The sequence below is a fragment of the Suillus clintonianus genome (assembly GCF_016758775.1).
Source record: "Suillus clintonianus strain FC179 chromosome Unknown DEU56scaffold_8, whole genome shotgun sequence".
NCBI lineage: Eukaryota > Fungi > Basidiomycota > Agaricomycetes > Boletales > Suillaceae > Suillus > Suillus clintonianus.
In genome coordinates, this window is record NW_024539232.1 from 80,556 (window position 1) to 97,233 (window position 16,678).

General features: G+C 47.9%; 5 protein-coding genes across 5 annotated transcripts; 2 read left to right on the top strand and 3 right to left on the bottom strand.

The window, feature by feature from the left end:
• Positions 1-41: 41 nt before the first annotated feature.
• Positions 42-1,732, top strand: DEU56DRAFT_777321 (mitochondrial K+-H+ exchange-related-domain-containing protein). Its single transcript, XM_041351761.1, has 5 exons — positions 42-370; positions 436-609; positions 659-839; positions 932-991; positions 1,061-1,732. Exons 1-5 carry the CDS (start codon positions 104-106, stop codon positions 1,459-1,461), a joined length of 1,083 nt encoding a protein of 360 aa, XP_041213101.1. The 5' UTR covers positions 42-103; the 3' UTR covers positions 1,462-1,732.
• Positions 1,733-3,442: 1,710 nt separating this feature from the next.
• Positions 3,443-5,281, top strand: DEU56DRAFT_777324 (NAD(P)-binding protein). Its single transcript, XM_041351762.1, has 8 exons — positions 3,443-3,486; positions 3,535-3,632; positions 3,701-3,929; positions 3,986-4,026; positions 4,082-4,242; positions 4,293-4,456; positions 4,507-5,006; positions 5,056-5,281. Exons 2-8 carry the CDS (start codon positions 3,594-3,596, stop codon positions 5,104-5,106), a joined length of 1,185 nt encoding a protein of 394 aa, XP_041213102.1. The 5' UTR covers positions 3,443-3,486; positions 3,535-3,593; the 3' UTR covers positions 5,107-5,281.
• A 1,107-nt stretch (positions 5,282-6,388) lies between these two features.
• Positions 6,389-8,280, bottom strand: DEU56DRAFT_546444 (MFS general substrate transporter). Its single transcript, XM_041346736.1, has 11 exons — positions 8,062-8,280; positions 7,985-8,009; positions 7,874-7,929; positions 7,795-7,816; positions 7,420-7,742; positions 7,306-7,369; positions 7,127-7,253; positions 6,947-7,075; positions 6,788-6,896; positions 6,552-6,739; positions 6,389-6,502 (listed from the first exon to the last, which is right to left on the bottom strand). The coding sequence occupies exons 1-11, from the start codon at positions 8,160-8,162 to the stop codon at positions 6,423-6,425; spliced, it is 1,224 nt and encodes a 407-aa protein (XP_041213103.1). The 5' UTR covers positions 8,163-8,280; the 3' UTR covers positions 6,389-6,422.
• A 569-nt stretch (positions 8,281-8,849) lies between these two features.
• On the bottom strand, positions 8,850-10,055 carry DEU56DRAFT_898528 (uncharacterized protein; the record flags this gene model as incomplete). The annotated part of the gene is made up of 6 exons (XM_041356467.1): positions 8,850-9,124; positions 9,198-9,207; positions 9,704-9,786; positions 9,839-9,855; positions 9,914-9,969; positions 10,016-10,055. Coding segments are annotated over 6 exons (412 nt in total), but the record flags the coding sequence as incomplete, so codon positions are not given.
• Positions 10,056-14,009: 3,954 nt separating this feature from the next.
• On the bottom strand, positions 14,010-14,691 carry DEU56DRAFT_752262 (uncharacterized protein; the record flags this gene model as incomplete). The annotated part of the gene is made up of 4 exons (XM_041349619.1): positions 14,010-14,270; positions 14,353-14,418; positions 14,485-14,537; positions 14,589-14,691. The coding sequence occupies 4 exons, from the start codon at positions 14,689-14,691 to the stop codon at positions 14,010-14,012; spliced, it is 483 nt and encodes a 160-aa protein (XP_041213105.1).
• Between the last annotated feature and the right edge of the window lie 1,987 nt (positions 14,692-16,678).

Below are 16,678 nucleotides of genomic sequence, written 5' to 3' on the forward strand. Positions count from 1 at the left end.
TGGTCCGCGGAATTCTTCACCGAGACTTGACATGCTTGACAGTCGACCGAGACTGTAACTTAATCTTAGGCTTGTCCCTAACTGCCTTTCTATTCATTTTATCATGTCTGTTCTTCCTAAAGTGACGCGTACAATGCGCATAATTGCTTTGCCTCTTGCCCTCCCAAAGATCCCACCTGATCACAACCTGAAGCCGCACGCAGTTTTCAACCCCAACCGCATGCTTGTTTACTACCACTTCGACCTCTCTCAAGGCAACAGTGTTAGGAGTCAAGATCAGTCTGCTATAAAACGAGCAGTGAAATGGGCGTCCACAAAAGCTGCCGACCTTTGGGCTGGTTTCGGAAAGGCACCCGAAGGCAGTTGGAAGGCAGGTCTTCTCCCTGAAATATTGCGTCCGCATCCTTATTTCCTACGAATGGCTCCGTTATTAAGTTGCGAACATATGAACTTGGCGAACGCATCGTCGACCGCATAGACTTCGAGGAGCTAGCCCTGAAAGGTGTTGACCCTTCTTTAGGGCCATCCATTACTCACGCAGATATAACCGGACAAGAAGCCAATGAGGTTAAATCTTCAGAAAAGCAAACTCCGAGGGAGGCCTTGCGAGTAAGTTGAATGATGCTCTGTCTGAGCGTGTGCCAACCTTACCTGTCAGATACCCTTGATTTATCCGCCATCCATTTATGCTTCGCTGCCATCCACGGGCGTGAATGAAGTGTCACATCCTTCAATTGTACACCTCCGCACGCTTCTGAGTAGTCGGGAGCCTCGGCATCGCAGAGGATTTTGGATGTGGATGGCAATTGCTCCACTGACAGCCCCTTTCATCCTTGTCCGTGAGTCTTCTGGCCGCGACGCGTTGTTGAGTAACGTGTATTCGATGTTGACTGACACTTCCGATCTTTTTTTAATCAACATGTGGTTATAGCCGTCATACCCAACCTGCCATTCTTCTTCTGTGCATGGAGATCTTGGTCACATTACAGAGGTTAGTGCAGTCTTTTTTGAGACCCAATAGCCTTTCTTCTTTTCGACACACTCTGACCACCCTATACAGCATATAGAACTTCGCAGTACCTGTCATCCCTTTTAGAGCACGGCTTTATCGCGCCAGAGCCGAGCCCGGCACTTGACCAACTCTACGCTTCTTATGCCCCATCCTTAGCGAACAGTGAAATCATGCGCTCGCCGGCGGCGCCCCCTCCTCGATCCGCGGCATCACTGCCGGTGGCGAATAATTCAAACGCGTATAACTGCCGTCCGTCCAATGATGCCACAGCTTCTTCATCACAACCTGATGTATCTAATGTTCACAAGACCTCGCGACGGCTATTGCTTACTCGCGATGCTATTCCGCACATCTTGCAGCTTTTTGGACTTCCGCAGTCATCAGCGGCAGACATGTATCGTGCGGTAGAACAAGTGCGCGGACGTCTTGGAGGAACATCTGGCCGGTGATAGTTGCTAATGGGCTACGCCTTTTTCCTGCCTAGGCAGCCTAGCACAAGTTTGAAAGGTATCGCACACCGTGGTGGGTAATGAAACGCGTATGATTGGCTGCATTAAAGCCGGTTTAACTTCACCCGCTCCTCTCAAAATTCAGATCGTGAGAGCGGATTTGCAAGGATGCCAAAGCATAGACCCGTTTGATGGAATAGACGTTCTCGATCGTGTTCCATTTCAATTTGATCACGCCAAAAATGGCACCGCAGTCTCTGTAAGCCTGTCTTCTACTGATATCCTCGAGGCGGCTTGTTCGGCGCGCTAGTGCTAAACGAGATGTTTGCAAACTTAGCACTGATCTGTGCTTGTCCGGTCCTAACTTATCGTGTTAACTTTGGAACAAGTTGTATCAATAACCCGGAAAATGTGGCAGGTCCCCAGCCTCCTTGACAGGCGTCACGGAATTTCATCATACGCGAGCAGGATGACCCTTCGAAGCCCTTCGGCATCGGGGACTTATCCTGAAATACTGTCCCCGTCATTGGCTACTGTTGTGAAGTGTTGGGCCATGGAGATATGAAGAGATATGAGTGCATTGCATTGTTCGCCTCGGTGCAAGCTCGCTCAATAAGGATCAAGTCAAGCGCACAAACCGCCATGAGCTGGTCCATGCTCGGGCGAACCTTGAATCAACCCCAAATCACACGGCGTCCCGTTTGTCAGTGCTTTGCATATCTTCTCAAATCACATCCACGTCAGTTTACGGCTTAAATGCGATTCCTGTGTCTAATCGATGTGATCCTTAGCCGCGTCCTTCAGACAATAATATTGACCACGATCCAAAGATATCCTCATCATTGAGCCTGTACGGGGTTGCGTTCAAGCGTCGTTTTCATTGGTATCTTTTCGTATCAAGGAACAGCTTCTTGATCACCGCCGCCAATGATTGTTGGACCCATGACACCAAGCGAGTGGATTATGAATGTCAGGACATTCAAGGTACCACGGCTGGCCACTAGTGCTTATCAGATGATAAGATTCACGAGTACCAATATCGACACCTACCGCCGGGCTTAATAGCAGGGCTACCCCCACACTGACGCTGCGCATGTCAAATGAAGTTATCACATTTAATAGCTCATTGTTGGTACCTCGCAGTTATTGCTTATTGTCGACCCTGCCAATATACAAAGTGGCGCTTCGACAAGTAAAGACTCTGAGGCCTGAAGGAGCCTAGCAGTCAAGTTAGGGTTCACGAAAAGGATTCGTAAGTACTAGAGATAAAGTTTTCGTTACCTCGTCGGTATCTAGTAGATCTGATGTGTCTCAGTAACATGTACCCTGAGTAAATATTAATGAGCAGATCACGGATGGCGACCCTAGGACCCCTAGCAGATGATGATGCAGTTCGTTAGTGGTTAATGACACTACACAGATGAGTACGTCCCTAGCTTACATGCCTCTTGCTCCAAGGTACCTTCACCTGTTCGAACTCTACCTTTCTGTACTAGTACTCCTTGTCGACGTTGTCGTACTCTGCTGGTTCACTTCGCTGCATCGGGGTCTATGAGAACAGATACATGTCAATGATGCCATCGTTAAGTACAAGTTAACATAACTATATCGTTAGACTTCTAGAAAGGCTTGCGGATCAGTAGTGCATTGTTAGCTATAGGTACCTTGAAGGTAGCATGCGTACTTCCAGCATACAAGACAACTTCGTTGGCAGAACACCAGCGTTCCACTGGTTGCCCTCAAGCGCAAAACATTTCTTTACCTTGCATTTGTGCTTTGGTAAGTCCTATCTCTGACGCCGTTTAGCTATTCTACTTACAGCCCTGCGCAACGTAGCCCTGCATGTCATATGCCAATATTACCAAATGGCCCCTAACTCCCAAGTTGTGGTCGGCCAAGTTATGGGGCTCATGAAACAAATTTTTTTGTTCATTGGGATCTCATGAAACCTCATTCTGATTGATTTTTGTTCCGCCGACCTGCTCAAGTCCGTTTTCGCTCTGAAGCTTTTCATTGTGAAGACTGGTAAGTACTGATGTGAACTTTTGATTTGAAGGCTGTGACCAGAAACAGTTCATCCCTTTTTGGTTCCCACCTTGCAGTTGTCACCGGTACTACAACACTTACTTATCATGTCCGCCGTCTTTGGTGCCTTCAAGCGCTTCTATGCGGTAAGTCGGTTTCTATGGACCTTACTAGGACTACTCGTAATAAACGGGTTTCACTGTTTTTATCGCAGGCCTTCATTAGTCCACCTCGCCCACTCAACGTGGAAACCGCCTCTCCTCCGTTGAAATTTGGAATTCTCGGTGCAGCCGCAATTGCTCCTCCTGCCCTTGTTTTACCTGCCAAAAGTCATCCGGAAGTAGAACTTTATGCTGTCGCGGCCCGGGACATCAATCGTGCCCAGAATTTCGCTAAGAAGCATGGTTTCAAGAAATGGTATGGAGGGAAAGATGGCTATCAAGGTAAGTTGGACAACAAGTTAACAATGGCATCTTTTGTGTTGACTGCTCCGTGACAGAACTTCTCGATGACCCTGCAATAGACGTTGTCTACAACCCCGTGCGTGATTGAACGCCGTTGCGTGCGAAGTCGCTCTGACTAAAGAACCCGTTAGCTGCCCAACGGTCTACATTATGAATGGACAATGAAGGCTCTCGCTGCTGGCAAACATGTGCTTCTCGAGAAGCCCAGTGGCAATACCGCGGAAGAAACACGGCGTATGTTTTCTCTTGCGGACCAGAAAGGGCTCGTTCTTCTTGAGGCATTCCACTATAGGCAAGTGTCTATCTAATCGCAACGAAGGACTGTCTTGACGAATATGTCAGATTCCACCCCGCTATTCAGCGTGTCAGGGCCATCATTGACAGTGGCGAATTGGGCGCTATCAAGGAGGTAAATGCAAGTCTGGCGTTTCCGAAGGGTCTTATTGGCAACGATGATATTCGGATGAACTATGATATCGGTGGCGGTGCCATGATGGATTGCGGATGTTAGTTTCCCAGTCTCCCGCGAAGAACCCCTCTAACATGATCTTCCAAGGCTACCCTTTAAGTTGTGTTCGTTATCTAACATCAAACAACCCTAGTGCGGTGATTTCCGCAACTGCAATTCGATACACAGGAGATCCACGTATTGATACAGGCACCACTGCCAATCTAACTTTTGCTTCCTCGGAGCCTAGCGGTGAGCCAGTGAAGTCCACGATCAAATGCGACTTCGCCATCCCTCTCCGATTGGGCTTCATCCCCCGCATGCCGGAAGTTTCCGTCCGCACAGTCTGCGAACGTGGCTCTGTCGAGTTGTTCAACTTCGTGATGCCAGTGATTTATCACTCTATCACCGTGACACCTGATAGCGGTGTTTCGAGGACTGAGAAAGCGTACACGTTCGAGGGCGGTAAAGGGGAGGAGTGGTGGTCTACCTACAGGTATCAGCTGGAAGCTTTTGTGGACAAGGTCAAAGGCCGAACACCACAAACCTGGATGAGCCCTGAGGACTCCATTGCAAATATGGAATGGATAGAGAAGATATATGAAGAGGCGAGTACACCACATATCTCAGCGACGATCTGTCTAACCGGACACGCAGAGTGGACTTGGGTCTCGACCTCAATCCACATATGTCCTCCCGACTGCTTGATGGTGTTTTGAGGATGGACTGGTTAATGTTATGTCGTGCATACTTCAAAGTCATATACCGTGCATTTTTAGAGAAATATCAAACGGACACGTATTTTATTCCCCCGCACCACATGCACCACGATCCGTTACTGCATGCAAATTCCTATCTGTAATAACATGGCACTCAGTCAGCGATACCAGTATACAATTGTGACGTTCAAGCGAGCCCAGGAGAAGGGTGAATGCAACCGCAATAACACTCTGCAGATATCGTACACAACTTATCTACATATTGTTCTCGAAGGTAAGGTTAGTTTTAGTGGGACCAGATCGGAGACGTGACTGCACTCAATGCAAGCGGGATCACTGCAGCCTACTTTAAATTGCAACAACAAGCAACGAAATTTAGGCCCGGCAGCAAAGGCTTGGTGGGATTCAAATATATTGCTGCCTCGGGAGGCGCCGAGTTAGCTTGTGCGTGATCGATTTCCGTGCCAAACGCCAACGGCGGTCGATATAACCATACCAGCAATCAGACGACGGCAACAGTCACGAAGGCGTTGAAATGGGAGGATAGGACGAAAGGAAAGTGGTTGGATTTGTGCGAGTGACGGTTATGACTCACAAGTGAGTGTTCCAGAAGATCATTGTACTGAACAGGGCATCAACACCCTCAATGTATTTATCTCCACTGAATCTTCATTGCGCTGGCAGACTCGGGAGACCGTGTTTTTCAACAGTGATGATGATCACGCTTCCGTTTCATCGCACATCCACGGTGGTGATTGTATGGGGTTTAATTCGAGCCCCACGCCTCCCCACGCGCGCTCGGGGTAAAACCAATAACAGGCAGAGTATTGTCGATGTTGCAGAATATATGGCAACGGGGTCAGGGAACATTGCAACCAGGACCGATGGTTGCCCACAATTACACGCCGGGGGATAAAAGTCATCAAGACGCATGCGATGCATGCTCCGAGGGAACGCAACACTAATCCACACCACCGCATAATTATACTGATGTTTTTAGTTAGAGACTCCAAACACGTTGCGCATTGACGACACTAGCATCTGGCGGAATTTTCTGCGCGTCGAGACTGATTAACTGTGAATAAAACGACGCTCCCAAAGGGGTATAGACAGTGTCAGACACCACTGGCAGTTACAAAAGTTTCAAGTTCACCTCTACAATACAATTAGTGCTGGCACAAACGTACAAAACATTGTTACCTAAGTTCATTCATTATGAATGTGGTATGGAACGTTGATGGTGCTTGGCACCACGCATGAATCATGACGCATCACAACGCAAGATTCCCCTGACTGAACTACCATTCAAAACTTGCCCCACAGGCGCCCGAGATGGAGGTACCGTGCCACGAGTAGCAATAGAACACCAAATATAATGCTGCCACCTGGGCAAGGTCAATGTCCAATCAAAGATGATGCGTGTCAGAAACTTGCCTGCATAATAACCCGCAGCAACGAACCCTCCTGTCGCGGTACTGATGGCGCCTGATATTGGAGGACCTGCAATGCCTCCTAAACCAATGAGGGAGAAGAACATTCCAACTCGACGCCCGGCGTCGTCCATTTCCCCCATCGCAACGGCAGGTATTGAGGACAGAGTTACATAGGCTCCGGTGGAGAATCTGGACGGGTGAATCAAGCAGCTAGCAGTGAACAAGTGCAACACGTACCCGTAAAAGGCGGTTATGACAATAAGCTGGGATTCATTTTTAGCAAATGGCCAAGCTATTGTCGTGATTCCCGCCAAAGTAGTAAGGATTGCCATGGTGTTGAGTGCGCCTATCAAATATCAACTCATGTCATCACAGTTCACATCTGTCAAGACCTACCAATTTTATCTGCCATCAGTCCCAATGACACACGTAACATTGATGCCGCATTGGCGATCGCGAGTATATAGAACGAAAAATCTTTGGAGACACCAATTGCTACGGCGCTCACAGAGATATAGGTTAGCTCTAATAAAACCAAAATATCAGGAGCCACAACGACGAGCACAACGGTCGTACCTGTGTAAAGGCCTAAGACTATCATAATTCCTGAGATGCAATACATGGTATATGCTCTGTTGCGGAATGCTTTGAGATTAAAGAGTCCCCCACGAACGTTGACGGGCGGAAGCCGTCGCTTCAGTAACTTGAGGGAAATGCGTCAGAGAAAGAAACATCTACAGGTGCTGACAACATACTATATTGGCCGTTCCCAGGGTTGCTATTATAATGAACCCAAATACACGGACCGTCCATTTAAAACTGTAATGGTATGAGCGTATGTGAATTGCCCCATAAGTGGTCGAACAAACCCAATTGATGGAATCAAATTTTGTGCTGCTACAGGAAACACGATGCTGCCGAGGGGAGTACCAGCGGCGCAGATGGCTATAGCAAGGCCACGTCTCTTGGAGAACCATTGCGACACGATGACGAGTGCGGGAGCGAACATGGTACCGGAGCACAGTCCTATACCGACACCCTGCGTTAAGAAGAACTGCCAGAATTGAGTGCATTCCGCGATTAGGAAAGTGCACGCAACGAGGGCGCAGCTAGCGATATGTAACGGTATTTTGAAGTATCCCAGGTCAAACATTCGCCCAGATGCAAGTGATGTAAGGTACGAGAGCGCGTACTATGAGGACAATTGAGCTTCGCAAGTTTGCTAGAACGAGAATTGAACATGCCTGCGTAGAACCAATCCATGCTCTGAGAGTGCAAGACATCAGTTTTACAAGGTCGCATCAAACAAACTTATCACCTTACATATTTGAAGGAGAAGTGTGACGTAGAAGATCTTCCTCGTAATACTCTTGGAAGACCTGAGAGGTAGAATTTTGTAGAAAATGCAGGTGTGTGGTGACAAACCTTACTTACACCCCATGAATTTACAAAACCAATCCTGGTGGAACCTTCTTGAGTCAAGCCAGGGGAATAGATTAGGAACACCTTACGTAGAGAACATAAGCAATGTGGCACTAAAAATTGTCAATCCGAAGACGTCAGTGACTATCCCAATGTACGAAAATGTACTCGCCCAAAAACGATAAGCCATGCCATTAATCCTCCATCTGGTGCTTCGCTCGGATGCGTTGCAAGCTTCTGAGAACCTCGTTCATTCGGTATTTCCTGTTCAATGGTTACTTTTGTCTTCTGCCCATCGTAAGACGCAGTGTCAATTTGAATGCCCTGAAAGGCCTCTATACTCAGTGACTTCTCGGACATAGCTTCTCCTGCCAATACAGAGAGGAGAGATGAGAACCGACGGAGAGCCAAGAGAAGAGAGCAACTGTACTGGTATGTGAAAATCATGCTGCCGACGTTACTGCGTACATATAGTACTCAGCGTAGCATATGGTTCCTTCCAATAGCTATTTGCAAAAACCTGAGGGCTGGAAAATGCTGTATTCCATTTGTAAACCACCGCCACTGGATAACGCCACGCATATAAGGACCAGAAATATGACATTGCACTCGCTGGCCTTCGCTGGCCAGGGTGAGGAATTGAACCAGATCATAGGCAGGCCCGGAAACGCTCCTTGTTGCTCCTCGGTAGATCAAGGAAGTCAGAGCGGAGAGACTAGCTCAGCTTTGACTGATTAGTCTCGTAGTGAAAAATGTGCCAGAAAGCTCACCTTTTCACAGACAAACGCCCGCGACCTTGAAGTGCACGCTAGTCAGATAGCCAGTAACTGATGTTGCGTCACGGGTGTTGAAAAGTTGAAACTTGAGCTTGAGGCCCAAGAAGGCCAGCAAATTCTATTACTTGAGCGTTCTGTTACTTATTCGATAGACACTATTACCGTCAACGTTAGTGTAGCACGGGTATACCGTGGGCCGCGGGTCCGTCATCGCTCACACTGGCAGTTCGTAGTCTCGATCCAGGATAGTAGATGAACCTTGATGTCGCTGGCGCTTCCCAGAGTAACTCGGCAGCCTTATTGAACGTAATAATTCCAGCGGCCCTCTGTTTTGCAAATAGCTTGGAAACAAGGAGTGGGATACTAATCGGATGATCTGTAACGTATACATAACGTCGGCAGAATGGTTTGAGCATACCAGTACAATCGCGGTGTGACTGACGACACACCTGCCGAATACTATTTCAAAGGACCAGCTGGTTAGATGCGTCAAGTTAACAAATCAGCGCGTCGAGTGCCATTGGGTTACCCTGTTCGAGTGCTCGATGATCTCATGACAACAAAGCCATTGAGAACCTAGCTGTCGTAGCCTCTAGATGCTTGCCACGTCCGAAGTCTGCATGGACAACCCAGCAAAGTCGGTTGTCCCTGTCAAGAAGGTCGTATCGAAAGGAACGCGAAGTGCCGGACAATTCACAGCTTTCGTCTCCCTTTCGTCCAACGAAGACGGGCAAAATGTCGAGTTAAACAAGGGCTATCTTTTACAAGAAAGACCAAGGTTCCAGCCCCACCTTCAATGTACCAAACAAATTACGAGTTCGTTGTGAATGTGGCACAGAGTATTGATGGTACTCGGCACCATGCATGAATCATGCCGCATCCACTCCTTCTGTGCCTTTCTAGAGCAAATTCACAACGCCAGATTCACCTCACTGAACGGCCATTCAAAACTTACCACATAGGCGTCCGAGATGGAGGTACCGTGCCACGAGTAGCAATACAACGCCAAATATAATGCTGCCACCTGGGCAAGGTCAACTATCGGGACAAGTGAGCTTTGCAGGTTTACTATAACGAGAATTGAACATGCCTGAACCGATCCATGCTCTAAAACGTGCAAGACATCAATTATACAAGGTTGCATCAGACAAACTTATCACCTCACATAGTTGAAGGGGAAGTGTGATATAGAAGATCTTCCTCGTAATACGCTTGGAAGACCTGAAAGGTGGAAAGTTGTAGAAAATGCAAGTGTGTAGTGACAAACCTCACTCACACCCCATGGATTTACATAACCAAAGAACCTTCTTGAGTCAAATTAGGGGAATAAATTACGAACAGCTTACGTGGAGAATATAACCAATGCAACACTGTAATCCGACATTAGCGACTATTTCAACGAATTCAAGTGTACTCGCGCAAAAACCACAAGCCATGCCCGTAATCCTCCATCTGGTGCTTCACCAGGATGAGTTGCAAACTTCTGAGAACCTCATTCATTCGGTATTTCCTGGTCAACAGCTGCCCTTGTCTTCCATCCATCGCATGACAAGCGATGTCTGCTTATAGATGCAGAGTCAACTTGAATGCCCTACAAGGCCTCTACACTTAGTAGTGACTTCTCGGACATGGCTCCTCCTGCCAATGCGCAGAGAAGAGGTCAGAGTCGACGGGGAGAAGGGAGAGGAGCAACTGTACTGGTCTATTCAAATCATGCTGCCGACGTTATGTTGATATAGCATTGAATTCTCCGGGGCATATGGCTCCTTCCCATAGCCATTTGCAAACTTGAGGACCGCATAAGAAGGTCTTTACTCCGTTCGTAAAGGTCAATTGACGATGCCACAAATACAAGGACGAAAACATGTAATTGAACTCGCTGGATGGAACCGGGCAGACGGCCTAATTACTATTATGGAGTTCCGTGAAGTCACCGACTGAAAGAGGTTGAGCTGCACGTGACAAGGAGGAAAATTGAAGACAACGGTCCTTTTGATTCAGAACATCGAGATGGGGCGGAACGCAAAGCTTCACAAACGCATCGTGAGTTGTCGACGATCACTGTGTATACCAGACTTCTATGTAGGTCTAACAACGAAGTTGTGTCTCCTTAGAAAAAGAAGACACCTGTATTATATATGCATCTGCACCCAGTGCACCACACCCTTCATCGTCCATCGCAATTATGTCCACATTAGGCGCGATCATAGCTAGTTCCTTGGGCTCTGAAGCAGTAGATAGGGATATACAATTAGAAATTAGAAGTCGAGATATACAGTCGACGTGAGGTACGAGCATGAATTGTTTTCTGACTGCACACAAAGTCAGCGCTTCCTGATGAAGTGCGCTTGCGTCGTGGAAGTCTCGGTCACTGCCTTGGTGACTGAAGGTGGGCAAAGAGTGCGGTTGCAAGGCTATTCAGTCGTGCTAACCAATCCTTGTGACCAACCGGGCGAAACCAGTGCTTTCTTTAAAAGCGCGATTGCCTCGGCGAGTCTTGATCATCGCCTCGGCGATCAAAGCGGGTGGTGCCAGGTAAGTACAGTCGCAAGAATATTCAACGCATTAGGTCAATCACGGCGATCAACTTCTTGCGAAGCCACCGCGTCATCGACATCTTGGTGATTGCCTTGTTGCTCGGAGAGTATTGAGACGGTTTCTGCGCCTCCTTGTGAAGCGTGGTGGGTTGGTGGAGGTCACGGTGGAGGTCTTGGTGATTGCCTCGGTTGTGGAAGCGGGCGGAGAGTCAGAGCACTAACGCCAGGTTATTCATTGACCTGGCATGATATGGGGGTGCACAGCTAACGTTTCTTCGTTAAGTGGGATCGCCTCCTTGAGGCCTTGACCATTGCATTGGTGCGCGAAGTTATGATATTACCTACGGCTCAAGCGCTCATGCTTTGAAGCTCTAACTACTGCTTCCTGCTGCTCTGCATCCACTCTCTGAACAAGTACAGTGGTACCATATTTTTTTCACTGCACCGATCTGTATATTGTATGCAAACCTGGTATTCTGCATCCACTCTCTGGGTCGATGTGACACTCACCCCAACATTTTAGCCCTGCATACGGCTTGTAATTCAATTCAAACATGTGAAGAATGTGGCATATGCTCCTTATGCTGTACTGAAGTTCTAATAAAGACTAGTGGTAGGATCTCGACGGGCCATGACACGTTTGGGAGCAAGAAGGGTTTTCGAGCAACACTGGCCTGCCAGTCCATGATCATGACCATGCCGACGCCCGCGTTCGATATACATGCGTCATCAATAACATCAATGTCTTCCCGTACTTTGTTTTGACACGTCTCTTGTACAATATATAATCTTATGATAACCTCGGAGCCGTCCGACCTGCATGCGCGAACTTGAACCGGCTATCTGCTGCTTCCCATAATAATGGCTTTCGGAAAACCATTACAACTCTGCTCCATCTCTTACAAGATGCTGCAAAATACCTACTCAACAATATAATGCACTTCACAGTACTTTCTCCAGCACCGCAAGCATGCGGTCGACCTGCCTCATCAAGAGGTATGAATACCGCACCTTCAAGATGTGTGGACGTCATTCGTACATGCGCAAAGTATAATGCTAATTTGTCACGTCCCTCGTCCTAAGAGAGCTGCAATTTCTCTCTCATGTACATGTCTATTCCGAAGGGGCTAATCAAGAATGCATGCCTTGTCGTGAGCCGGCGCTACGTCGAGGTTTGTGTCAATAAAACGACGAGCCAACTTGGAGACAGTCTCAGCGCATTCGAGCTACAGTAGACAATGTTCATCCTTGGATGAGACCACGCCATATGGCGCACACTCTAGTTCATGAACTCGTTTTTGTACCATTGTCTGGGGCCGGAGGTGGGCTGCGAATGCCTAGCAAGGACTTTAGGATCAAATATATCGAGGGTGCAAAAGGAATTGACGATGATGGCTATATACATGGAGATGAAGAGGTTTGGCAGATAGATCGGAAGTAGCCTAGGATATGAGATGAGAAGTGAAGTTTGGCAGATGAGCTGGGTGGGTGGGGGGGCGCTGATGAGGATGCCGATGAAAATGTTGAAGAAAGCCTAGTTGGGTACCATGGCAGTAATTCACCTGTCGCAAGAAACGAGAGCGGGACACCATGTATATCCCTGCACAAATTTCGCCTCAACAGATCGCTTCCTCGCACACTTTCGCGCCGTCAATGCCCTACCTACTTTGTCCCCCGCACATACCCTGAATGCTGCTGCAAGCGCACACATTTCTGGAAAGGCTTGCGTCAGTCACGATCCGTCCAATGAACGAGGCCACAAGAGTGCCCGAGAGTTGAGTGCGCAAATTCCTCCGGATTTCGAGCGAGGTCGGCAGGAATGTGAGCTGAATGACACTGACAAAGGCTCTCGTGGGCCGACGAAGCTAGATGCCGTCGCTGAGCGAGACGAGCTTAAACCGTCTTCAAGTTATGCGCCGTCCATACCATCGTCAGCCCACGTTCGCTTCATTTGGTAGGCAGGACTTGCACAGCACAACCACGAGTGTAAGCCAGGCCATCCGTGGGAGAGTTTGCTACCTTTTTGGTCCGGACTGGAATGTGATCATTGCGCGTTTTCTTCGTGGTTTTCTTGCCCCCCGCTTTCCGCCCTGTACTATCTCTTGCCCAGAGTTGCAAAATGGTCCGGAGTTGCAAATCACGATGTAGCACACTCATATTTCACTCTTTTCCTTAGCACAATGATTCTAGAGGATGATTGATTGATATATAGCTTACTGTGTGTATTTTTTATTCTACAAAAAATGGACGAGAAGTACTTGCGGCAGCGAAACACTGCTAAGAATGTGCACTTTCCACGCCAATCCATCGGAGGGAAGCCACCACATGCGCTAAAAAAATCAGGAATTTTACTACCGCATCAGGAAAAACCTCCCCTGTGTATTACCTGGAAATTACACGAAAATTGTGTGGATTACTATGTTTTTTTATGTTTTATTATGTTTTACTAGGTTTTATCACAATATCTCACATTACTGACATTTACATAGTAAACTGCAGTCCCCCGTCGACACCGTCACGGTAAAGTGGAGGAAAACACGAAAAAACACGAAAAAACGCGAAATGTTTGTATCATCCATACTGTGCCATTCACGACCATTGAATATCACACAGATGTAAACAAAAAACATTATATTGTCGTCCAGACTCGATATATATATGATATGGTAATGATGGTAGGGTAGCGGTACTAGAAGTAATAGTAGATAGGAAGTAACTGGTGAATTAAATAAACCTAATGAGACTCGCCGAGTCGCCGCCCGCAAAAGGAACTTCAACGATGGGTGGCGCTGCGTGATCGAGTCGCCAGGTGAATAGGTGTCGTACGTGGGCTGTGAAGGTCATAGGAGTAGCAGCAAGTGGTGGGGCGGTGGGCGGTGCTGGTGTGGGTACAGGTGGTGGAGAAACTGGATGAGGACTCCTTGTCATAGCGAGCCTGAGTTTCTTGAAGCGCCCCGAGTGCTGCTGAGGTCGTGGTGTGGAAATCTAAGATTGAGGAAGGAAGTACATGCGCCAAGACGACTCGGATCAGCATGGCTCGAGCTCGAAGGAGGATCAAGACACTCACGGCCTGCGAAGAGTGGGCAACGATCAGCATGGCTCGAGCTCGAAGGAGGATCAAGACACTCATGGCCTGTGAAGAGTGGGCAATGACTTGGATCAGCATGGCTGGAGCTCGGAGGAGGACCAAGACACTCACATACTGCAAATAGTGGCCTGCTGCGGCCTTGATGGACACACATATCAAGATGACTTCAAACGACTCAAATCAATAGACAGGGACAAGTTGCATGCACAACGTACCGATGATGCCTAAGCCAGTCCAGCAAGCACAAATGATGCGGGTGTGGGCACAAGCCACTCGTGGTTGGATCCTGCAGTTGGGCGCTGGGAGTGCAGAGGTCATCGGAGTGCGTGAGCATGCCGGAATGTAATGAGCGGACGCAGATGTGTACCAATGTGCACAAACATGTAAGGGGGGAAGGAATGGAAGAACACGAAAACATTGTCAGCAGGGTAATTGAATGCAGAAAAACAAGTTGAATACACACCTTTCCGTGATCACCAGCCTCGAATTCCTTCGTCGGGGCAACCAAGCAACATGGTACCTGCGCGGTAATCTGACACCGGGGGGCTACTCGGACTGGTCCTTCGCGCTGGAGGACGGTCAGCACCAGATAAGCTGACTTGGTTTTATAATTCACATACCAGATAGTGAGTGCCAAGAATTCAGCGACATTGTGGCAATAACGGCGAAAATATCAAAGAGAGCAAAAAATCAGCCCACAGGCAACAAACATGGTAAAGACTCACCCTCTCAGGCTCATTCCTTCGTGTGTCCAGAGAGCAAACAAGCTCGCCTTGCCTTAACGAGAGTAGTAGACGTAGTTGGAGGGAAGGATGTTACAGTATAGGACCGGCATTTGAGCCAGCACTGTCATTTGAGCCAAACAGCTTCCACAGACTCAATATTTGTTTATCGACCCATCGAATAGCGCAGATGTATCGTAAATACATAGATCTTGTATACTGTCGAGTAGAAATGAAAAAAAAAAATAATGCATGCATGCTACAGGTCAGAAACATGCCCTCTCTCAGCACCAATCAATGCAGCGAGAAGGAATTGTTCAATTATCAATGTCAGAAATCCTGCCAAATGAAAGATTTATATCCATAGTACAGTTTCGGTACAATAAAATAAGTCCAACACACAACAATGTGCTGCCACTGGGATTCCGGACGAGGGTCTCAAAATATCTTATCAAAGTGTTTATCGGGGCAAGATAGTGAAACTAACCCAATTTGGACTTTCATTTCCGAACTCAAAAAACACTGTCCTGCAGTCACCCTTGGCTCGTATCCTGCACATCTCAGTCATGGTTGGACGTCCAAAGTCAGTCACGAGGAAAAAACAACTTGCTAAGCAAGAGCAAGAGATTGCCATCACTCGAGCCATCAATGAGTACCATACCGAGCAGAGAAAAGATGAACCCACAAAAAGCCTCCGTGCGATCTGTCGAGAAGTTCAGGAGAAGTATCGAGCAGAAACTGGGAAGCCAGTGGTCGTTGACCACATGACTGTCTCGCGTCGACTCGCTGGAAACAGAAGCAGTGCCCAATACATGGCAGAGGAGAGAGCATGGTTAAAACCAGAGGAGGCAGAAAAGGTGGTCGAGTATTGTCTTGAACTCGGACGTCGTGGATTTCCGATTGGTCATCGTTGGCTCAAGGAACATGTTGATGCCATTCTACAAGCACGACTTAGGGAAAAGTTCCCAGCTGGAGGAGTAGGCAAAAATTGGACTGACCGGTTTGTCGAGAAACATATGGACAAGCTTGGCAGGTTCTGGACCCGATCTCTCGACACCGCTCGCGGTTGTGCTGTCAATCCCACAACTCATGATCAGTGGTTCACACTACTAGAAGGTGCTATGACAACACTAGGTATAGAAGAAGATTGCATTTGGGCAGCAGACGAGACTGGATTTCAGCCAGGTGGTGGAAACAAGGAGCGCGTTTTTGGTCCTTCTGGGGCTAAGATTCAATACCAACAACGAGACGGAAATCGAGAGAACATCACTGTTATGGTTACGATCTGTGCAGACGGCACCGAGATACCACCCACTGTCATATACAAGGGAAAAGCATTTGGAACCCAGTGGCACCACAATAACAATCTGGGAGCATCGTGAGTACTTTACAATCATGCATGTTATAAATTCGGCTCAAATAATGAAGGGTTGCTCACTCGACAAAAGGCTGGACTGACGGAGTCATCGGTCAGCATTGGATCAAGGATTTTGATAATAAGACCCGTGAAAAGGCCAACGGCCGTCCCCGGTTGCTTCTCGTAGATGGTCAAAACTCTCATTATACAGAGGCCTTCCTGTCCT